This window comes from Schistocerca gregaria, chromosome 5, assembly GCF_023897955.1.
Source record: "Schistocerca gregaria isolate iqSchGreg1 chromosome 5, iqSchGreg1.2, whole genome shotgun sequence".
Taxonomy (NCBI): Eukaryota; Metazoa; Arthropoda; class Insecta; order Orthoptera; family Acrididae; genus Schistocerca; species Schistocerca gregaria.
In genome coordinates this window covers 599375530-599401014 of record NC_064924.1, presented here as the reverse complement: position 1 = coordinate 599401014, position 25485 = coordinate 599375530, and the positions used below count along the sequence as shown (strand labels likewise).

Genomic DNA, 25485 nt, shown 5'->3' with positions numbered 1-25485 from the left:
GCCCTACTCATCCAAATCAACTTATTTTTTTTAGTTTTAGAGCAAGTTGTCAATCATCACTAGATATTTGGGCAATTCATCTTGCATCTTCCTGCAGTCACAAAATGATACTTTTCCTTACACTACAGCATCATCAGAAATCAATCACAGATGACTGTGCGAGGAAAGGGCAAGTCGAGTTCCACTTGAGTGATATTCATAAACCCATCATGATATGTGGATTCTATCTCAAGGAAATTTATTACATTCAGACTTAGAATATGGTCACAAATTCTACAGGAAATCAATGTTAATTTTGTAGGTCCATTCTTTTATCCATCTTATATACAGGCATTGCCTGTGCTTTGTTTTAGTTGCTTGGGACTTAATTAACACTAGGTGAGTGGTTCACAATAAATACAAGCAATGTAAGGAGCCAGTACTTTAGAATACTCTCGAACACCATATTCCTTCCAGTCCTAGTGATTTATTATTAACTCTTCCAGTAGCTTCTTAATGCCAATATCAATGTCCTCCACAGGGGAGACTGAATGGTGCACAAATGAGGGTATGTCTGTACAACCCACATGTGTGAATGATTTCTTAAATGCAAACTCAAACTTTGGCTTTCCCTTTTGACAGCCTCTAGTGCCCCACCAGATCGATGAGTGACTGGACAGAAGACTTCGACTCAGTTATTTTTTGCAACACCAGAATTTTCTTGGGTTCTGGGAAAAATCTTTTGCTAAGGTGTGACCCGCCACGCGTCAATCTATATAAAGATGCACAAATGTCTACTGGCTTTCGCCTCTCAACATTTCCATGTTCTTTTGTAGACTGAAAGAGCTTTGATTTCTGCTTCCTCAGCATTTTCCAAATTTTGTTTTTAAACCACAGTGGGTCTTTTCCACATTTAATCCACTTACTCGTTACATACTTCTGTAAAGTGTATTTAAAACCAGTTTAAATGTCTTAATTCTGCTATGTCCAACACATCAAAATGAAATGGTGTCCATTTATTGTCTAAGTAAGAGGCTAGCAACTATTGATCTGCTCTTTCCAGAATAAGAATTACTAGCCTTTTTGATGAGTTTATTAACATTATAGTCACCATCATCACTATGACAACATCATGATCACTAATCCTGTCTCTGTCAGACACCATTGATAACATCAGGCCTGTTTCTAGCTAAAAGGTCTAAAATATTTTCATAGTGTGTGGGTTGTCAAACTAGCTGCTCAAGACAGTTTTTGGAAAATGTGATCAGGATTAATTCACAAGACTGACTGTCCATTTCACCTACAATGAGTTCATACATGCCCCAGTCTATATTTTGTAGTTCAAAGTTGCCTCCAACTAATATTGGACGATTGGGCCATTTCCACACAACTGAGCATAGACTTTCTTTGAATGATTCTACAACTGTTATGGTTGAATCCATTAGCCAGTAAAAATATACAATAATTAACTTGGGTTCACGAAGGCCAGTTATTCATATCCAATTGTTGTTGTTGTCTTCCGCTGAGACTGGTTTCATGCAGCTCTCCATGCTACTCTATCCTGTGCAATCTTCTTAATCTCCCAGTACCTACTGCAACCTACATCCTTCTGAATCTGCTTAGTGAATTCATCTCTGTCTCCCTCTACGATTTTTACCCTCCACATTGCCCTCCAATACTAAACTGGTGATCCCTTGATGCCTCAGAACATGCCCCACCAACCGATCCCTCCTAGTCAAGTTGTGCCACAAACTTCTCTTCTACCCAATACTATACAATACTTACTCATTAGTTATGTGATCTGCCCATCTAATCTTCAGCATTCTTCTGTAGCACCACATTTCAAAAGCTTCTATTCTCTTCTTGTCCAAACAAGAGGCTCCACAACACACCTAAAACTAAAGCTCTCAGTGTCTACTAAACTCCTCCCTCAGACCCTGCTGAAGAGCAGCCACTTGTCCAGCCACAGTGTCAGTGGTGGAGGTCAAAATGCTAGTCCCCATATTGACACACTGACGTGAAGGATTCGAACACTTTACAACCAGGCGCCCCACTGCAGTGAGTGTGGGTGCTCCATGTTAGGCATGCTGTCAGGTACCTCAACAGCAGAGAAAGTGGGGGAAACAAGCAACACCTGCTATATCCTAGCGTAAAATTCCAGTTTATTTGCCACTGCTACACCCCGAGACTGCAGCCTACATCTGGGTGTCCACTGTCAACACCACCTTTAGCTGTTCAAACAACTATGGCCAACTCTTCCTGCACCTGTAGACAACATGCACACTCTTAACTCACCTTACTACTAAAATTTGAATGATAACACTAAGTAAATAAAATGAGTTTCTTTCTAGCTTTTTATCATTTTTACTCTCACCTTTTCAGTCGATCATTTGAAATTCATAAGTGAGTGAGGATTATCAAACCCTGCACAATTTCCTTAATGTTTGACACAATATCATCCCTGTTATGCAAAAACCATAAATGTGCAAAAATGGCAATTATGACTGATGTGCGTTGAGAGTTTCAGCATTTGTGTTCTTTGTTATAGCAAAACCTCATATGTGGTTTTGTGACAGGGCAGGAAAGGTCCACTTTCATGAAAGATTAGAAGTAGTGCACTTTGTAATGCCACAAAGAATGTGGACCATTCATAATTTTGGAACTTTTGTGGTTGGTTGGTTAATTTGGTCCCCCCAAAAAGCGAGGTCATCAGTCTCATTGGATTGGGGAAGAAGTATGCTGTGCCCTTTTAAAGGAAAAATCGTGGGTTTGAACAGTCGTCCTCCCAAACCAAATGCGAGTCTACTGTTGGAACTTTTATGACATACTGTTTAATGCCAGAACTGTGAATGTTTTGGTGTTTTTGGCACACCACTGAATGTCTGCAGTTCATTGTGCAAATATGGACATTATACATACATACATACATACAACAAATTACCTTACATGCTATGAGAGTTATGTGTTTCATTACTATTTAATCATTGCACACGTAACAGTGTGACTGAAAACACTTCAGCTGATCATTTATGCACTGAGTTTATTATAGACCTGTATAAAAAGGCAGCTTCATTAGTTACAAAGTACACCAATTTCATTATTCAGCCATCAGAAATATGACCATGTCTTTGGTTCTCAGTTTTAAATAAGAAGTTATTTGTTCTTTGGAGTGTACCAATCAAAGCTTCTCACTTTGTCCCAGAACTTATTGATCCATGTGTCAAAGTTTGGCCTGCAAGACATACTGAGCCAACCAGCTCTGATGAGTGTTAATGCTTGTGGTAAAATCAGTACTACAGATACTTTCAATCAATACGAAAGAAACTCACATAAAAATGTATTAGAAGAAAAAGTAACAACCTTTCTGAACTCGCCTCAGTTGCATCAATACGATTTTTATTATAAAATCGTAAACATTTTCTGTTTTACAGTTGTTATGAAACTGAGAATACAAGGTGAAAATAAACTGCCAAAAGGTTTTAGGGAACAAAAAGAGGCTGAAAGAACTGGATCCTATGTACAGTGTGACCAGGGTGACTTGCTACCTTGCAAGAAGTTCAGTCCAACAATGTCAGTTCATCACCAAAACATATGCAAACGGGACTGGAAGGTTGAACAACAAGGAATATGCAAAACAGTTGAGGTATTTCATTTTTATTCCTCTTCATTCTGATTGCTGTGATTTTCTCTCATCTACCTTAAATTTGGTAGTAGCTATGGTGAGAAGAGTCCTTATTAATACTGTGATAATACTGTTCAGCAGTAGAAACTTAATGGACACTGACCACAATGTCACAAGTGATGACTATTGCATAAGCCAGCACATTGAGTTATCCTTCCATCAGATTACTCTAATACTGACAAAAGTCATCAACAATGTTTCTGGATTCAAAACCAAATTTTACAGTAATTTACTGTGACTATAAAGCCAAATGCAAGGACAACTGCAAACTAATGTCTTCCAAAATACATGCAAATATTCCACAATTACTTAATTTAGACCAAAGAAAGCTCAGTGTTGTAAATGTTGCCAATGTAAGTAGCTGACAGTAGGGAAAGTTGAAGCAAGATGAGTGTGGAAAATATTTATATGGAGAATATAATCTGGATCAAAAGAAGTACAATGAAGGCAGAAATGCTATACACAATGTTTCGGTGCTGTGGATGTAAATTTCTATCTAAAAGCTGTGTTCAACACACTGTAAGAATCCTGTAGCTAATGATTCCACCTGGGGAAAACTGGTAGAGTATAATTTGAGCACACAAAATCTGGGAATTGTAGAAAATACATGTTAGTTTAAGAATGAGGCAGACCATAAAATAGGATGAAATGCTAGACATCACACACTGAGAATGGTGCCAGATGGATGCGAATGTCAGAAGACCTCTACATTTGTTTCTATGCACACTGTCCTGCGTAACAATTATCCCAACTTGTAATCTATTGACGATGCATTCTTGAAGTAGATTACATGGTAATTGACTGCTTTCCTTCTCAAACAGGGATCAAAAGCAGTTATGTGCCACTGGGCACTCCAAAAGTTGCACAAGGGATCTTCATCCTTTCATCATCCACACTATACTGAGAGTATTTTTGGAACTTGACAAGTGACTAACACATCTAAGATTTCAATATTTTAGAATTAATTTAATATCTTTCAGTTTTTCATAAATTTATGGTGATTCTGATGTATCAGTGTTAAAAAAGGAGTGACATTTTTCGTATGTGTGTATTCCATGGCATAAATGAAAAAAAAAAACCTTCCAATAGCTACAGAAGAAAGGACATGCACACACTGTGTGAGGAACAGATGATTCCAAGGGAATCCAATGACCATCATGAAAGTACGTTGATTGATGTAACTGCCCATGATGCACTGTCTGAACTAGGCACTGAAGAGGACTTTGATGCAGATTAAAAGGGTTATATGCAGGAGACTTCTTGCTTACAATTAGTTTGTACTGAAACTTCTATCAACAGTATCTCTTCATTCTTTACTCTGTAAAAGGTATATTGAAGCAATAAAATTGGAACTAGATTCAATACACGTATTTTACTTGCTGTATGTATGTATGTATGTATGTATGTATGTATGTGAAAACCTAGTCTGTCTTCCTAATGCCAGAACAACAAATGTGCAATACAACCACTGCCAGAAAAGATGGAGTTACAACTGTAAGTCTCATATCTTAACATTTTGAAGTTTAGTGCCAATAGATCTGAACAATAAGTGTTCCTAAAATGGCTTCCATAAATTTACGGCTCTATGAAACAAACTGCCTGTATCCCGAAGCGCTAAAAACACATTTGTTGTTTTGCCATACATGGGACCATATAGTGCACATCATTTTTAGTTCCATTTCATTTTTGCAAGTCTATTTGAATTTGTTTTTTCTTCTGGAAGAATGTGTTAACGGCACTCATATTGTTCTCACCTAATTCTCATTTCTAGAAACTGATTGTTAGCTTTCGCTCTACGTTCATTTGGACACCTCCACTGCCATAAGAATACATTTTGCATCATATCTGATTGCTGGGATTATTTATAAGAAATTTCACTGTCTTGTAGTATGTATGGCAACATTTCTACCTTCTCTCTCTCTCTCTCTCTCTCTCTCTCTCTCTCTCTCTCTCTCTCTCTCTCAGCTACATGTGTTTCAGAAATGGAGAAGGTGTTTGAGAACTTGACAATAACAGAAGTGGCAAAAGAGCTTACCTAGTGATGCACCAAATAAATGCACCTTATTGATGCACAAGTAATCCAACAATCTTCTGAAACCTTCACACCATTCTTTAACAGACCAATAAACAGGATTCTCTGCCTGAAAAAAGAATCAGAGACAAAGCAAAAATTATTGTAACCTCTTCTTATGTCTGGGGCCAATTCTACAGGAAAGTCTTAATTCACCATGCCAAAGTTATCAAATGCCACACTGAATGACTTACAACATAAGACCCTCTCAAAACGTTACTTCCTAAAGAATGCACTATATTGATGATTACTGCATTGTATCAAACATTATGTGTCACATGATGGCCGACTATCGTTCCTCTTGTTATCGGCAGTGGTCACACAGTGGCATTCTTGATATGAAAAATTCATGCTAACTCAATTTCATTCAAGGGCCACCAAACAATGTTTAACTGAATAATCACATAATTCAAATGCTGGTATCTCATTAAAAATAAAACATTCTGTTAAAATATGGCACAACATTACAAGCATGCTGAAAGCTCTTCATGCCAAATGTAGATTCAGGACCTGACTACTTTTTTCCTCACATGTTCCATTCCACCTTTTTAATTTTCAGAATACAGAATCAATAATCATCATATCCATTTCCAAATTTGTACTTTGAAATCCAGCTTATGATGTGAACCTCCATCAATTCTCCCTTCCTTGTTCTATTCACAAATGATGAATGGGAAGAATGACTGTTCGTAAATCCCTTTTTTAGCTCCAATTTCTTGGCTTTTCTTATCACCACCACCACCACCACCACCACCACTTTGCAAGATGGGAGATAGTAATGTTTGCCCAACTCTTCCCAGAACATAATCTCTTGGAATTTTAATAGTAAACCCCTGTGTGGTGCACATTGCCTCTCTTATAATGACTGCACTGGAATCTTTTGGGCATTCTGTAATGCTGTCATGTCAGCTAAATGATCCAGTGATTAAATGTTCCATTCCTTGCTGACTATTCGCTATCTGACTAGAATTATGAGCAATGTTCAAGTTGAAGTTACTTTAAATTGCTGGCAACCCCAGTCAAACTTCCATGTTTTGAAAGAAATAATCTGCACTGACTGTAGAATACTTTTAATAAGAATCACAACTGGTATAGTGCCACTAGAACAAGCATACTCGCGTGATAAAGATTCTTTTTAACTAGTCATTGCTGAAAGGTAACTGCCTTAGAGTAACTTACCATCATTCACATCAAGTTGTAAACAAATAGTATGCTAAAAACATTAGTCAACATTTAAAATAAGCATGGACCTGCTGTCTCCTTCTTTTAAAAACAGACTACCGCTTTTAGTGCATTGTTTTCAATATGATGTGAATTATGGCAAGTGGCTCTAAGGTAGTTACCCTTCGGTGATAACTAGTTAAAAGGAATCAATCACCTGAGGAGCGTCTTCTAGTGACGTGAAACCGATTGTGATTTTTTTTTAAATAAAAAGTATTCTGCAGTCAGTGCAGATTATTTCTTTCAAAATACCCAAGAATCAATCAAACAAGTGTTTCGTAAGCCAATTCTTCCTTGATGATTTAATTCCCTTAAGATTCTCTAAAAGAACCCGAGCCTGGCATGTGCTTTTCCTATTATTTGTTTTATGTGGCCATTCCACTTCAGATCACTCCATATGATTGCTTTTCGGTATTTTATGGTAGTTAAAGTTTCCAGTGATCTGTTATCAACAGTGTAACCTTGTTATAGTGGGTCTCTCCAGCTATTTATGTGCAATTTGTTACACATGTTTACATTCAGAGTCAATATCCAGTCCATGCACTAATTATCAATCCTCTGCAGGTCTTTGTGCTTTCTATTATAGCTTTCTAGCATTACAAACTTCTCAGAGAAAACTGTACCACCTGTGAACAGTGTTACGCAGCTTCCAACATTATCTGCTGGACGATTTCTGTACATTGTAAATAACAGTCGTATCCCACATGCTTGGAATATCCTGGCATTACCTTAACATTGGTCAACATTGTTTCATGAAGCTTGGGATGTTACAGTTCATAGGCAAGGAAGTTCATCCACAATGATTTTTATAGAAGAGACTTTTCTTCTCCAAAACCATACTAAAAAGTGAGCATAAAATATGTTCTATAATTCTGCAATAGATTGATGTCAATGAGATAGTCCTATAATTGAGCACTTCAGGCCTATGACTTCTTGAAAATGGGAATTACCTGCACTTTCTTCCAGTTGCTAAGTACCCTTCATTGCTCAAGCAACCTACAATAAGCTATTTCTACAAGAGCAGTAATTTCTTTGGCAAAGTCTCTGCAGAAACTGACAGGTATGTCATCTGATCCAAACAAGTTTCCAATACTGACTGCAGTTGCTTTTCTATTCTGTGACCATTAGTTTCAATGGTCAAAATTCTGACATTTGTATGCTGAGTGAAAGAAGAAACCCTAATACCTTTCACAGTAACCCTGTTTCAGGACTGAATTAAGTAATAAAGTCTTCTACATCTACATACATACTCTGCAAGCCAGCAACACCAAGGCAAACAAACAGCAAAGAAAGAGTGAGGAAGGGTGGAGGCCTGGGAGAGAAGCCCAGACACCCATCCTCAGATTGTGTGATAAAAACCCACCTTATGAAGGAAACTTAAAACACCAGCCACTGAGATATTATTGTCCAACATCGAATGTAGGTTGCTAGGAAGGTTAAAAGTACACCGCAGATCTAACATTGGGCAGTCCAACAAGATGCAGAAGACAGTCATGTGGGACCCACAGAGACTCTGAGGTGGGTCCTCACAACGGAGGTGGTGACCAAGTGTTAGCCATGTATGGCCGATGTGGTGCCAGCAAAGGAGAATGGAGTCCTTGCAAGTGGCTCGCATGGATGACCACCATACATTCATTGTTTCGTTGGTAAAACGTATTTATTTGGTGTACTGATGGTGTGCCATTCAGTATCGCAGACTGCGAAAACTTTGTGGTGGAAGGCCAATCAAAAACCTGTCTCCAGCAGGCCAATCTCCCGAGTTGGTTTACTAGTAGTCTGTCTGGCCAGGCAGTCAGCGAGTTCATTGCCTGGGATCCCGACACGTCCTGGGGTCCAAATGAAGGTCACTGAATGTTCAGTGTAGCCGAGGGCGTAAAGAGATGCCTGGATAGTCAGTTCCAAAGGATGGTGAGGGAAGCACTGGTCAAGAGCTTGTAGGCTGCTTAACAAGTCACTACAGATGACAAAGGACTCCCCAGTGCAGGCGAGGATATGCTAACAAGCGTGATATGTGGCGGCCAATTCTGCATTGAAAACACTGCAGCCAACCAGCAAAGAGGACTATTCCATATGTACACCATGAGCATAAGCAAAAGCAACAAGATCATCAACCACTGATCCATTGATGTAGACTATTTCTGAGCCCTGAAACAACGAGAATAGACAAAAATTGACGGAGGAGGACCTTGGGTGGAACTGAGCTTTTTGGTCTTGCTATAGGTCCAGATGAAGCTGTGGCCGAGGCATGGACCTTTGAGGTGCATGCAAGTGGACCCGCAGGAAAGTTCAGTAAGAAGCTAACAGACATGGACTGGAATGCCCTGTTCTCAGCCACGTTGCAGGAGATGGATTGCTGTGTTAGGAAAAACGAAATGGTAATTGAGATGGAGAGGTAAACTATGAATGTGTGCGGTATAATTTGCAAGCAGTAGTTTCTGCCTAAGTCACAATGGAGGGATGTCAGATTCCATGAGGCCCATCCGGAAAGCTCCCGTTGCAAGCCGAACTCCACAGTTGTGAAAAGGGTCTAACTGCTGCAATGCAGACGGCAATGCTGAACCATACGCCATGCTCCCATAATCAATACGGGACTGCATGAGGGCTTTGTACAGATGCAGCAGAGTAGGGGATCAGCAACCCATTTGGTGTGACTAAGGCATTGATTGAAATTAAGAGACCACTAGCACTTTTCCTTAAGCTGACAAAGATGGGGAAGCCAAGTTAAGTGGGCATCGAAGACCAGTCCAAAAAGCTCTAAGTCTCTACTAATCAAGAAGTTGGTCAGCGAGGTAAAGCTCTGGATGGGGTGGACAGTACAAGGATGACAGAAGTGCTTGACCCAAAGTCTTGGTAGCTGAAAACAAAGTCATGAATGAGGGCCCACAACTTCACATTTTGTATGGCTCCCTGCAACCAGCATTCAGCCACACCAGTAGAAGAGCACAGGGAAATACAAAAAATGTCAGCATATAGGAGGGGAGTTGCCGAGGACCCTACTACTGCTAGTGCAAAACCATTAACAGCTATTAAAAAGAGAGGTACACTCAGACAGAGCCCTGCAGGGTCCCATTCTCTTGGATACAGGGTAAACTGTGGGAAACATTGTTGCGAACTTGGAAAGTGTGGGGTGACAAGAAGTTCTGTATAAAAAGCAGGAGTGAGTCCTGGAGACCACATTCATGAAGAGAAGTGTAGATGTGGTGTTGCTAAGTTGCATCGTAGGCCTTTCATCAGGTCAAAAAGGACGACAATTAGGTGTAAGGTGATGTTGCCAGGGAAAGGCCAATCAAATGGCAGACTCCAGGTGGACCAAGTTGTCAGTAGTGGAGAGCCCTTGGCGAAAACCATTCCAGGATGGAGCCAGAAGGCCCCGAGACTCAAGAAACCAATACAAACGCCGGCTCACCATACATTTTGGCAGCTTGCACAAAACGTTGGTGTGGCTGACAGGATGATAGCTATATAAATCTAGTGGATTCTTAGCAGGCTTTAGCATTGGAATGATCCACCATTGTGACAGGAACTTGTCATCACGCTAGATGCGGTTGAAGACGGCATGGATGTGGCGCTGGTAATCTAACAGGTAATCATTTGGGAATGGATACAGTCTGGGCCAGAGGATGTGACAGGACAGCTGGCAATGAAGTCAAATATTCTACAGCGGCAGTATCAACAAACTAGTCTCTTGTTAGGAGATACATTCTTGTCGCCAGGGTGACTACATTGAAAAGTAAGTATGTAGATATGAAGAATAAAGAAGCAGAATGTTAATAATGCTTGTTTTACTTAAAAATGCTTTAAAAGGTTTCACACCAATTTGGACACATTACTTTTCAGCGCACCCTTATCTATGAGAAACACTTTCTCCAAATTCTCCAATAAACCTTTCCTACTAAGAACCTGATGTGCTCATTGCCATTCACATCACTTCGCAATTTTATGCCAAGATATTTAATCACCCTCACTGTCTCAAGCAACACACTACTAATGCTGTATTCAATCATTACAAGATTTCACTTTTACAAACTTAGAGCATGCTTCTTCATGTATTTAGAGTTATACTCTCCCCTTACAATGCTGGGCCTTATGGGTTACCTTCTGTACAAGATACAGATGCTGAACATTTTAGGATCTGGACCCTGACAATTTTATCACAAAACTAAGTTCTTATTTAAGCCCATAGTCTAAAGATAAAACAATGCATTAGTTAAAGAAACATCACAGGCAGGCACATTACAGTTCATAGTAATAGGCCTACAGCCATAGAAGTCTCATCATTAATAACTTAACTTCTTACTGTTAATTACAGCACTCTTTCAAATGTGGAGAGATTTGATTACATGAAAACCACTACTTATGAATTTTATACATGAAATAATCATAGAACTCAGCTCACTTCTCTCAGAGACCATCAAATATCTTCTGACCTCAATATTCCCCTCCCAATAGATGCATTACCAAAAAAAGTATGCATCAAGAGAAATGTTTTATACAAATTGTTGGCTTTGGCTAGTGACTTAATGTTAATGGCTGCTGTTGCATCACCTTTTTCTGCATATACTCACAGTTTTGTTGTTAGCTGGTGAAGCAAATGAATATGAAAGCACAAAAAAACTTGTTACGTTGTAATTTGAAGTTGTCCATTGCTTCTCTAAGCTTAACAACAATAAAATATTATTATTATTAATATTATTAATAATAATAATGTGGTTGGTGAAGCCAACAAATGTGACAAAGAAACCTGGCTGTAACAGACTGATCTGTAGCTTAGCTTATTTGAAAACATTGTCAACATACAGTTATAGTTGCACACTGTTCGCGGCATTTGCCGTATGTTTCCTATGTCACTGGCCAAAGTTGACACTCATATCTAACACTCCTCTACATCTGGAGGTATTAGACTCACTTGAAGGTATTTAAACAACTTACAGAAATTCAGCCAGATAATATTTACAGCGACTGCTGATATTTCAGTGGGAATACACCCCACCATTTTCAAGGCACAAACTGCCTTGAAAATGGAGGGGTGTACTCCCAATGAAATAGTGGCAGTTGCTGTAAATATTACCTGACTGAATTCCAGTAAGTTGTTTGAAAATTGTATACGCCAGGAGAAACTCTGGTATCTCACTTCGAGGTGCTAATGATGTGTAAAATCTGTCTCAAAACACTCATTAAAACTGTGATGATTCTGTAAGAACTAAACATTGTCATTACTCCTCCTTGTGTTAGCTCAATTGAAAACTTGTCTTTTAATCACCAGGATTTAATTAACACACTAAACTAAAACAGTTCAGCTATAATTTCACTACAGTACTAGGGAAATATACTTTAAGTATTTATATCCCTCAGATCATAAACTACTTACCAATATTTTGACACCTGTTAACTACAGTAAAAGGAAATAATTTTCAATACCGGAAATTTCTGGGAGCGAGCTAGACAAAATATGGGAGTGGCAACCACTCATCTATAGTAGATCAATGTGTGAAGCACAGAAACATGTAAAAGAAAACAGCATTCACACCAGCTTTCAAGTTCTAGCTCTTTTTCTAGCAACAGCACACACTAACAAAACTACAAACACCTAAACACACACTCCTGTGGCCTTGGCAAGGCTAATTATTGATACTCAGTTAATGAAAGCAGTTCCCTGAGCTGTGTGTGTGTGTGTGTGTGTGTGTGTGTTTTGTTTTGCCGGAAAAAGAGCTGGTGTTCAAAGGCTAGTGTGATTGCTATTATGCATTTCTGTGCTCCATACATTGATCCGCTACAAGACAATTCAGATGCACGCCAACAAAAATTCACTCCTGACTAAGGTGAAGGGGAGATCACAGTACATTGTGAGTGGGTGATTCTAACAAACAGAATTAACTATTTCAGAATGCTACATTTTATCACAATCTATTAGACCACTGGTATTCATTCCTGTAAGTATCGACTATTAATTCAAAGGTTTCTAGGTCAAATATTACAGTGAGAGTAGATATTTATCAGAAGTACAAGCATTGATACCACCTTCATTTCCACCACCACCACCATAGTTTCAGTGTAGACAAACTTAATGGACATGAGTGCCAACAAGAGCACCTCAAGCATTGCAAGAGGACATTTACAGAAACCATGTACCAAGAGCTTGATCAATTATGTTGATTCCTTTATCCAGTTGAGATCTGGAAGGGAGGTATTAAATTGCCTGAAAGCATGTTCAAAGAAATTGCATTTAAGTACAGAGTTACTGTTGAGACAACAGACTGTGCCTTAACAGATTTCACTTAGATTCAGTTATTTTCTAAGCTTTCTCTTCATGTTGGATAGTGAAGAGGTTTGGTTTGAGATTGGGTGGCCCCGATGATACTCATCGAGTATTATGCTGTGGCAATGGCAATTGTGTACCAAACATTCTCTGTATTACATTCCTATAAGGTGCAAGTTTAAACTTTTATTCACAACTGGGAGTGTAGCTGCAAGGTTAGATAATACGATTCAAAGTACTGAAGTACAAAAGAACAGAAGATTGAGTGTAATCCAATAACACAAATTTTGAATCTATTGATTACACACAAACTTTGAAGATCCAAGCACTACTTTTGAAAATTATGCCCTCTAAAGAATATTAAATTATTAGCACAAACTTCCACAGGCTACAAACATAGTTTAATGGGAGCACTTTACAAGACTAAATGAAATGTTAATAATTATTGTTGTTATTAAGTCAAGTGTTACAAATATAAGATAACAGAGTTAAGTATAATTGACCGAGTTGGTCCATGTGCTAAATGCTGGCCTCAGATTCAAAAGGTGGGGGCTTGAGCTGCATATGGTCACCCCGAGTTAGGTTTTAGGAATGATGCTTCCTTTACTCAGGCCACGACTGGCCTATATTGTCCGCTCCTCTTCAGACATGTGTATTCATATGCCTGTATCACTTATGTATTCTTTGTATTAAACCTACAGATCATACGTCATTTTAAAACTGCTCTTGGGCAGAAAAATTACAGTGGTATATTTACACCCACTGTCATGACAGTTTTGTACGAAGGAAGTTTTTGTGATTTTGGTGCAGAGTTATCAGATAATGTGTACTACAAAGTTATTATACAATAAATATACAAGTAACTATAAGTACGACTGTCATATCTGGACTATATCTAAGAGTCAAAGCATCAGCATTAAACCAAAATATGTCTGTAGAGTCTGACGGTGGGAAAAGTAACGTTTAAATGTATACTCAGGCTATGTCACAAAAACAGTACACAGTGGTGCTGATGTTTGAAAACGCTGGAACTTAAATAAGTCGACAGTATTAATGGCTACATTCACAGAAGTGGGAAACAAACCAGTACATTTTATTCGATATTACGCGTATACCACAATATTTCGATACACTGGGAACTAACGTATAATGACACACCATAGCGACACCAAACAGTTCCTTAGGTCATAATATGAGAAGCAGCCTGATAGGCCCTTACTGTTCACCTGCGCAGTACACGCAAAAGAAAATGAGTAGAATGATAAGGTTCGTATTTTATTAGAAAAGGATTATGAAAAGACTCACCGATATTACCCTATACCCCTTGGCATTTAAGGCAAGTATTTGCTTGAAGAAAACATCAGCTGTCCCACTGACAGGTGGCAAGCAAACTAATGGCGTTTTTACATCTTTCGGCCCAGAATCATACACTTTCCAGCCCTGTAAAAATAAATAGAGTATTTTAATTTGTCCATACTTTGCTGTCTTTATAGCCAGCACACAATTTCACTCGCGTGCTTGCCTTAGACGCGTCCGTGTCAACGACAATTTTGCGCAATGGGATACTGCTCCTGAAGCTCAGATATTCCTGTGACTGAGAAAAATCACTGGTGTAACTCATATTTTCATTAGCACAATGCTCCCGTATAACCAAGCCACTGTCAACAAAATCTGCAACCGAACGCTAGCTTTCGGCGCTCACATTTCAATCCAATCACTTTCCCACACCTCTCGTTTGACATCACACGTCGTCAGAGACGCAACAGATCAAAGGCAACACTTCACAGATATTACAGATGCTCCGATAAACTGAAAGCGTCACTTCATGCGGTTTAATATTTTATACCACTTTATGACATCCATTATATAACTATTCTTTAGTGCACTCGGACATTAATATCTCCTCCCTTAAATTCTTGAAAAATTTGATTAAAAATTTTTCTTGCTGCTGCTAAATTCATTAACATTATCACAGATCAATCACTTTGGAATGTTTGGGTATGTTTTTCCTGGAGATCAAATTCTTCACGTCTATATAAGGTAAAAAAGTCACGGGAAAGGCATTTACTACCACACAAAAAACACTGGAAAATGTTTGAATTATTTTTACCTCAGACCTCGGGAGCTATTTTACTCTTCTTTCTTTCACTGTGTGTGTTGCACATTGATAGAATTCTGCCTATACCACCTACACAGTTTCGTAATTAATGTAAAGAACTATTACCTACTGTTTTCAGTTGTGTTGTAGCAGTTCATAAACGTCTTATACATTATGTATATGAATTTAATTAATTAACATTCGAGTTAATTAACGAAGACTTAGTAAGCATACACATATATTTATTTCAGATATGGATCACAAAATTTTGCTATCTGTAACTGGAGTAAAACTACGTAAATGTCTTCCTGGATCACTGTGGATTTTTAATATGACTATGTCGCAACTCGTCAGTGAACACTTATTTGTCATAAGTGTTCTCTACTTTGTTAATTTCAGTTCTGAACTTTGGTTATCTGTATTATTAAATTTAATGTTTTTTATTTTCATGTCTGCTATTCTTATATTTGTTTCTTATTTTCCAGTGGATCCTTTTGAAAAAGAACAGCACAGGTCTTTTTCATTTATTTATTGGCCTTTTGTACGAGGGTGGTTTGAAATGTTCTCGGAATCACCACGAGAGTTCAGCGCTAGCGCAACGAGTTGTTCTCGTTGATATTAATTTGACTGTCGCCTGTAAACAAGTGCCACGTCAATGCTCTTGGAAGAGAGCTGCAGCGGAGACGAGTCTGTTGTTGTTCCCGCTCAGTAATTTGCGAAGATGGATCGAGATTCGAGCAGTGATTAAGTACTTCGTAAAGAAAGGTATGAAAGCAAAGGACATTCATGCCGATTTCCAGAATACACTGGGGAACTCTGCTCCTTCATGTTCAACTGTTGCCAAGTGGACGAATGAATTTAAATTTGGTCGGGAGAGCGTAGATGATGATCCGTGCAGACATCGGTCAAGATGTGTCACTACTCCAGAAATCAATGCAAAAGTGAGCAAAATGGTCATGGAGAATCGCTGATTGAAAGTGTGTGAAATTGCTCGTGCTTGTCAGATGTCATCTGAAAGGTTTCATCACATTTTAACTGAAGAATTAGAAATGAAAAAATTATCTGGAAGGTGGGTGCCGCGACTCTTGACACTGGATCGAAAATGCACGAGAATGGAGATACTGGAACAATGTTCGTCCCGTTTTAGGAGAAACGAACAAGATTTTTTATGCCGATTATGACCACAGATGAAACTTGGGTGTACTACTATACCTCAGAGCCAAAACGACAGTCAAAGTAGTGGAAACATACTGATTCTCCGCCACCAAAGAAAGCAAAGACAATTCCTTCATCGGGAAAGGTCATGGCATCAGTGTTCCGGGATGCGAAGGACATTCTGTTTGTAGATTATCTGTCCACTGGGCAAACAATTAGTGGAGAATACTATGTTAACCTCCTGAACAAACTGCAACAAAAGATACGCAAAAAAGGCCAGGTTTAGCAAGGAAGAAAGTCGTCTTCCATCAAGAAAATGCACATCCGCACACGTGTTCCGTACCCATGGCAAAATTACACGAACTAAGATATGAATTGTTTCCACTCCCGCCTTTTCTCCTGATATGGCTCTGCCAAACTTCCATCTCCTCCCAAAACTGAAAATTTTTCTTGGTGGACGAGGATTCACTTCAAACAAAGAACTGATAGCCGGAGTTGACAACTATTTTGTAGGCCTGGAGGAAACTCATTTTCGAGATGACGTCAAGGTACTCGTTGCACCAAGTGCATTAATCTACAAGGAGACTACAATGAAAAATAATACAATGGTGTAAGTACGTTTTTTCTGTTCCACTCTGAGAACTTTTCAAACCACCCTCACATATGTACATTTTAATCAGCAGTAACGACAAATTTTAGTCCATCCACTTAACAGAATACCAAATCAAGCAGATTTGTTCACCTCAGAAATATTCCATGATCACAATATGTCCAGTTTTTACTTCCTTAATGAGATCAATCTCATTAACTAGATTAATAATGAAACTGGTTACTGTGCCCAAATGTGATCATGCTATTTATTTGCTTAATCCTTTATTTCACCTTGGGGAATTAATGGCCACTTCCACAGCTAAGTGGTCAGCGTGTCTGACTGCCATATGGAGGAATTATGTTTAATTCCTGGTAGTATCAAGGATCTGTATTTGGTCAGACAAATGGTACAGGATGCACTCAGCCCTGAGTGGCCAACTTAGCTATGCGAAAGAGAAATAGTGGCTCCAAGGTCTGGAAAGCTGACAACATTTGGGAGAGCAGTGTATTGAATTCATGGTATTCACTACTGGATCCAAATGATACTGTAGGGCAGTGGATGACATGGGTGATTGGCATCATGTGGTACTCAGGACCTGATCATGGAAACACTTTTTTATTTGTGAGAGTAGTTCCTTCAGGCCTTATATTACATCTTTGCACAGACTAAATGCCACTGAGTAAATGTGAGAAAACTCTAATAACAACAATTTTAAACAGATAGTTTTCTGTAGTCATACATCATAGTGATAGCAGGGATAGTACTGGAAAAGGTAAACATATTTAGATCTACTAGTAGTTATATTGGTGGAGATTGTTCTACTATGAGCAGTAGAAAAAAAGATAGCAACAGTAATTTTTACTATAATTTTAAGTATAGAGCCATTATTTTACTTAAAGTGAATGTAGAAATCGAAATAATATAAATAAAATATTGCAGAATATTAGATAATAGACTATAACATAGCGTAAATAAATAAAGGAGTACTCTATGTCTAAACAGGCATTGTTAAAGAGATAACACTGCAATGTGTACAGTACATGAGCTATGAATAAGGAATAATGTTAATAATATTATTAATATCAAGGTTAGTAATGACTATATAGTATTACAGTAATAATAATAATTGTAACACTGAATTAAGTGATTTTTCCATAACATAACATTGCTGTAGAATAAGAACAATGACACCATAACAGAACAGAACAGAAGTTGGAGGATACTTTCATTGGTTTGTAGAAAAGCGAGGAAAAATAGGGCAAACTTAGCACATGAGATGGAGGAACAAAATAATCAGAAATAAACAAGGATGACGAATGGACAAGGGGTGTAGTGTTCACAATGTAAAATAAATAATGGCCTGCTGGTGGCCAAAAGAAAGACAACTGGGATAGGCTGAGAGAGGAGTGACACTAATATTAAGAAATACAGTGGAACCTCACAGAGCGAGTATAATTCATTCCAGAATCTTACTGATGGTTTGAAACACTTGTTATGTGAAACAATTTATCCCATATAAATTAAAGTAAAATAAAATAATGCTTTTCATTGAGAAAAAGTACAAAACGTTTAATCATATTCATGCCATTTATTCAAAGAAAATGGTACATACAATATTATATACATTATTATTCACAATACATAACTAATTTTTTTCCTAGGGAGCTGTCTATAGACATTTGTTTCTGCCAACACTTGAGCACTTGGCGAAAATGCGGCACAGCCTTATCTTAAAATAAATTTGTAGCACACTTAGTCACTGCTTTATCGGTGTAATGATTTTCAATGTATGGTGCAACCATTCCCACGCTTTCAGAATTTCTCTTATTGTGCCAGAAGATTAGTGCTTTGCTGTTACTGTCAAATCGTCTTCTTCTGAAGAGCTCCTCTCCACAACTTCCTCCTGTGAAACACTGAAACTTCATAAGCTCTTCGGTGGTCATTTCTTGGCTGCGATCTTCCAGAAGCTCATTGATATCATTGTTATCCACTTCTAGTTCCATGCTTTTGGCCAAAGGCACCATCTCATTGATTACAGGGTCCGCAGATACTGACTCAAATGCCACTGAGTCACATTCGACAGTTCACTCTGATCAAAGCTTCTTCCAAACAGAATTGAGAGTTCTCGAGCTAATCCCTTCCCAAGCCTTTTCGATAATCTTGATGCTGGCAATGGCACTGAAGTGATATTTCCAAAGCTCTCTGAGAGTGAGATTGGTAGCTTCAGCTAACTCAAAGCAGTGCTGGAAGTGTGTTGTATTGTAGAGCTTGTCGAAGTTAGAAATAATCTGATGGTCTATATGCTGGAGTAACGGAGTAGTGTTGGGAAGCAGAAAGTGGATCTTGATGAACTGAAATTCTTCAGAGAGGTGGTGTTGTAGGCCTGGAGAATGGGCAGGAGCGTTGTCCATAACAAGCAATAGATGGAGCGGCAGATTCATCTCAAGCAAATATTTTATCACCGAAGGGCCAAATAGTTCATTGATCCAATCACAAAAGGGATCACGCGTCACACAAGCCTTGTTGTTGCACCCTCACATCACATTTAACCTACTCTTCTGGGCTTTATACTTCCTGAAGGCTCGTGAAGCTTCTGAATACTACACACAAGCAGTGATTTAATTTTTAAATCGCCGCTTGCAGTGGCACAGAATAGCAGTGAGAGACGGTCTTTCATTGGCTTGTGATTGGGCAATGCGTTCTGCCCTGCTGTTATAGAGGTATGCTTCAGCATCTTTTTCCAGAATAGACCCGTCTCTTCACAATTCAAAAAAAGTGTGTGTGAACTATTATGGGACTTAAATGGTAAGGTCAGCAGTCCCTGGGCTTACACACTACTTAACCTAAATTATCCTATGGACAAACACACACACACCCATGCCCGAGGGCGGACTCGAACCTCCACCAGGATCAGTTGCACAGACCATGACTGTAGCGCCATAGAGCGCTCGGCAAATCCTGTGCGGCTCGTCACAATTAAAAACCTGTTGCAGCAGATAACACTCACAATACTGCGAGCATCTTGAAGTTGCTTATGAAGTTCGCTACTGCCTCTGTGCCTGAGCTCACTGCTTCGCCATGCCTCACAACGCTGTGGATGCCGGTTCCTCTCTTAAACTTCTCGAACCACCCACGGCTTTCCTTAAACATTTCTTCCACGATTCCTTAACGAAGGCGGCGAAAATCATTGTCATCTTCTCCCTAATAATGTTCTCGTTAATAGTGTCCCCTTGAAAATACTTTTTATTTATCCATATAACCCTTTCCACTCTGGGTAGCATGATCTTGTTGGTTCGATTTTAAATTTGTTGTGGCTCACCTACGTAACTTTTCTATATCACTCCATGCTGCAACATTGTGCAAGTTCCTAGCTTCCACACAGCAACAGTTTCCTTTCATATTGTGACCACCAGAGCACAACAGATCATTTCAAACTTCAACAAGGAGGCAAACTCATGCATCAAAGACATAAATACAGTATGTTTTCCTACATTTCGTTAGTTTAAAGCCATTCCTGTATTATTTTAGACGGCGAATGGTTCATTTAATGTATGTAAGTTGTGTAAACACTTGCATGAAGTGCCTGTTGAATTTTATACATGTTTGTACTTTGAGTAGCACGATAGTGCTTGTGACTTCTCAAACGAACTATCACCCTGAGAATTTTTTCAGTATTTTTGTCTCAGTCTACAGCTCATAATGTATTGAAATTGGTGCACATCAGATAAAAGTTCAAGAAATTTTCACTCCGGGAAGAAAGGGATAAGGAGCAACCTTTCGACATCTTCTAGAAGACGAAAACTTTGTTAGATAGTCTTGTGACTCCATCTGAAGCATCGACCTCCTTAATCCCGTGCAAATAGTTGCTGTAGACGGATTGTAACTGCATGCTAAATCTGCAACACTCACACCACATTCGTGATTTTCGATGATTTTAGCTTCATTTCTAAGCTAATTTTCTTTCTCTTATGATCATCTTCTTGCAGCTTTATCTTCGAGGACATTTCTACGAAGATTATTAAAATTTTCAAATTAAACAATACTGTGTAAAAACAAGTTTAGAAAAAGTGTGATCACAAGCTGTATTAAGATGGTCATAGAAAGAGTGCTACACCCCGACTGCAGTACGTTCTAATGACATTGCTCATATGCCGCTGCCGAAATGAATGATGTTCATACAGTTGGACATTTCCCCCGCCACCCCGTCACGTCCAAACGGTGGTGACGTCACACTAAATGGTCGTCATTGGTTATGCGAAATATTAAACGTTAAACGAGTCAGTATTTTACAATTTGTTTTGCTCGTTATGAGAATTGCACATTGTGGGACGTGCTCGTTAAGTGAGGTTCCACTGTAGAGCTTTCTCTTCTTGGACTCTGGTTGAGGCATAGGTTACTGGGTAGTTTGTGCGAGAAGCATATGGTTAAAATGTAGAAGGTGGTGAAGAAAGATTTAATGTTGTGCATAGGCAATGCGAAGATGATATATATCAGATGATGACTGGTGTGTGCAGCAGTGGTTCCCTAGTATACTTTCTGGGTGTTCATAAATTTTTAGTTTCAGACAAATTTGAGAGTGTGAAATTAATAGCATCTGCTGTACAACAGTTTTATACAAGTACAGCCACTTCCAATAATAATAATAATAACAGTAATAATAACCAGACATAATGTCTGAGAAAGGAAAGAAATAATAATAATAATAAAACCTGTGGAGGCCCGGGAAAAGAATAGGCCAGTCATAAAAGGCGATGAAAACAACAAACCACTAATAGGGCTAACCGACCTTTTAGTGTGATTAGTTGGTTCAGGACAGAACTAATGAAGCCTTGGACAAGCACTGTCATGATCGAGGATGATGCTTGAACCCTATGCCCGTCCACAATGGTAACAATACTGCTAGCCACACAGAAAACGATTTAAATGCAAATAGAGGTGTTCTGCAGGATATGCTTCCTGCAACCACCTAGAAGGAAAACAAAGACAGACGATGCGATGGCCAGATGAAGTTAACCAACACCTCATGTTCTGTTATTACCAAGTAACAAACTTAGGAACCAACACAACTGGATACAGGTCACATTTATACACAACATTTATTACCAGATACCCAGAATTAAAATTTTTAACAGACTAACGACTAGCTGATCAGACCTGTGTAATAATCAAAAATAACAGGATACTCCAATCAGAATAAGAAAACATCAAACAAGTACAACAAATACTGGAACAAAATAATGTGCAATCAGAAGAAGAAGGAAATACAGTTATGGACTCAAACATCCCAGAGCAAACAAACAAAGAACAACACGCATCAATTAAGCAATCAGAGGAAAACGAAATCTTAAGACAGCCAGCAGAACAAGCACAAATAGAACACGAAGTGTCACAGATGTTAGATATAGAAAACAAATTCAGCTGACATATATAGAATACAAAGACACAAATACAGACATTAGGCCATTCTTGCATAGACCACCAAATAACCCACAAGTCGAAAAAACAATAACAACTATCAACACAATCATACACTACAAAATAAATGAAAATACAACTATGAAAGAGTTACAGCTACTGGTTTATATAGGAGCACTCACTACACTAAATATACACACTAGGCAGAGATCATAACCAACCAACACTCAGAAGAAACCCACAAAACCAGCATGGCAACACAGGCTACAGATCAGAATAGAAAAACTGAGAAAAGATATCGGACAGCTAACACAATTTATAAGAAATGGAATATCAGACAAAAAACGAAAAAGGTTGGGTAAAATCTCACAACAAGAATCGTTAGAGCAATTAGATGAAAAGAAGCAACAATTACCAGCATTGGCCAAACGACATAGAAGATACAAAAAAGTGAAAATAGAAGGAAACAAAACCAAACTTTCAACACAAACCAAAATAAATTTTACCAGACAATAGATAACACACACATTAAAATAGGCAATCCACCAAACATAACAGACATGGAACACTTCTGGAGCAGCATATAGTCAAACCCGGTACAACATAACAGGCATGCACAGTGGATAAAAGCAGAAAAAGACACATAAAAGATGACACCACAAATGCCTGAAGTGATAATTTTGCAACATGAAGTCACCCGAGAAATTACTTCTACACACAATTGGAAAGCCCCTGGAAAAGATAAAATAGCAAATTTCTGGCTAAAGAAGTTCACCTCAACACATTCACATCTAACTAAATTATTTAACAGTTATATTGCAGACCCATACAAAGTCCCTGATACACTTACACAAGGCATAACTTATCTGAAACCTAAAGATCAAGCAGACACAGCAAACCCAGCAAAATATCGCTGCGTAACGTGCCTACCAAGAATATACGAAATATTAACTTACATTACACAGAAATTAATGACACATACAACACAGAACAAAATTATAAATGAAGAACAAAATGGCTGCTGCAAAGGAGCATGGGGATGTAAAGAGCAACTGATAATAGATGCAGAGGTGACATATCAAGCTAAAACTAAACAAAGGTTGCTACACTATGCATACATTGATTACCAAAAAGCTTTTGATAGTGTACCTCACTCATGGTTACTAAAAATATTGGAAATATACAAAGTAGATCCTAAATAGATAGAGTTCCTAAAGATAGTAATGAAAAATTGGAAAACCACACCTAATATCCAAACAAATTCAAATAATATCACATCACAGCCAATACAGTTTAAGCGTGGAATATACCAAGGAGACTCATTAAGTCCTTTCTGCTTCTGCCTTGCTAAATAATACAAATTATGGATATAATATTACTGAAACATACCAAGACAAAATTACACATTTGCTATACATGGATGACCTAAAACTACTGGCAGCAACAAATCAACAGCTCAACAATTTACTAAAGATAACAGAAGTATTCAGCAATGATATAAATATGGCCTTTGGAACAGACAAATGTAAGAAAAATAGCATAGTCAAGGGAGAACACTCTAAACAAGAAGATTACATATTGGATAACCACAGCGACTGCATATAAGCGATGGAAAAAACAGATGCCTATAAATATCTAGGATACAGACAAAAAATAGGAATAGATAATACAAATATTAAAGAAGAACTAAAAGAAAAATATAGGCAAAGACAAACAAAAATACTGAAAACAGAATTGACAGCAAGAAACAAGACAAAAGCTATAAATACTTATGCTATATCAATATTGACCTACTCATTTGGAGTAGTGAAATGGAGTAACACAGACCTAGAAGCACTCAATACACTTACAGATATCACAATGCCACAAATATAGAATACATCACATACATTCAGCAACAGAAAGATTCACATTAAGCAGAAAGGAATGAGGAAGGGGATTTATTGACATAAAAAACCTACAGTATGGACAGGTAGACAATTTAGGAAAATTCTTTGTAGAACGAGCAGAAACTAGCAAAATACACAAAGCAATCACTCATATAAATACATCGGCTACACCATTGCAATTTCATAACCACTTCTGCAACCCTTTAGATCACATAACATCAACAGATACCAAGAAAGTAAATTGGAAAAAGAAAACACTCCATGGCAAGCACCCATATAATCTAACACAGCCACACATCGATCAAGACGCATACAACACATGGCTAAGAAAAGGCAATATATACAGTGAGACCGAAGGATTCATGATTGCAATACAGATTCAAACAATAAACACCAGATACTACTGCAAGCATATTATTAAAGAGCCCAATACCACAACAAATAAATGCAGTCTTTGCAAACTTCAAATAGAAACAGTAGATCACATCAGAAGTGGATGTACAATATTAGCAAATACAGAATACATCAGAAGACATGAGAATGTAGCAAAAATAATACATCAACAACTTACTATACAACATAAACTAATACAACAACACATTCCCACATACAAGTATGCACCACAAAATGTACTGGAGAATGATGAATACAAATTATACTGGAACAGAACCATTATAACAGATAAAACAACACCACATAGCAAACCTGACATCATACTCACCAATAAGAAGAAGAAATTAACACAACTAATCGAAATATCCACACCCAATACAACGCATATACAAAAGATAACAAGAGAAAAAATTGAAAAAGACATCCAACTGGCAGAGGAAGTCAAGGACATGTGGCATCAGGATAAAGTTGACATTATACCAATCATACTATCAACTATAGGAGTCATACCACACAATATCCACCAGTACATCAATGCAATACAGCTGCATCCTAACGTATATATACAACTACAGAAATCTGTAATTATTGATACATGTTCAATTACCTGAAAGTTCCTAAACGCAATGTAACATATACCGTACAGTTAAAAGGAAGTCATGCTTGATCAAGGTCCGTGTCACTTTCCATTTTTAAGCAGACATAAAGTCTGAGAAAGGAAAGAAATAATAATA

General features: G+C 38.2%; 1 protein-coding gene across 1 annotated transcript in view; it reads right to left on the bottom strand.

Annotated features, from left to right (window-relative positions):
* The window catches only part of LOC126272602 (maspardin-like), a 68603-nt gene extending 53612 nt beyond the window's left edge, over positions 1-14991 (bottom strand). The window contains exons 1-3 of the mRNA XM_049975544.1: positions 14732-14991; positions 14515-14649; positions 5697-5802 (exon numbers count right to left, since the gene is read on the bottom strand). Of these exons, the coding sequence (XP_049831501.1) occupies positions 5697-5802; positions 14515-14649; positions 14732-14830 (340 nt within the window). The 5' untranslated portion in view covers positions 14831-14991. The remainder of the gene's footprint in view (positions 1-5696; positions 5803-14514; positions 14650-14731) is intronic.
* Between the last annotated feature and the right edge of the window lie 10494 nt (positions 14992-25485).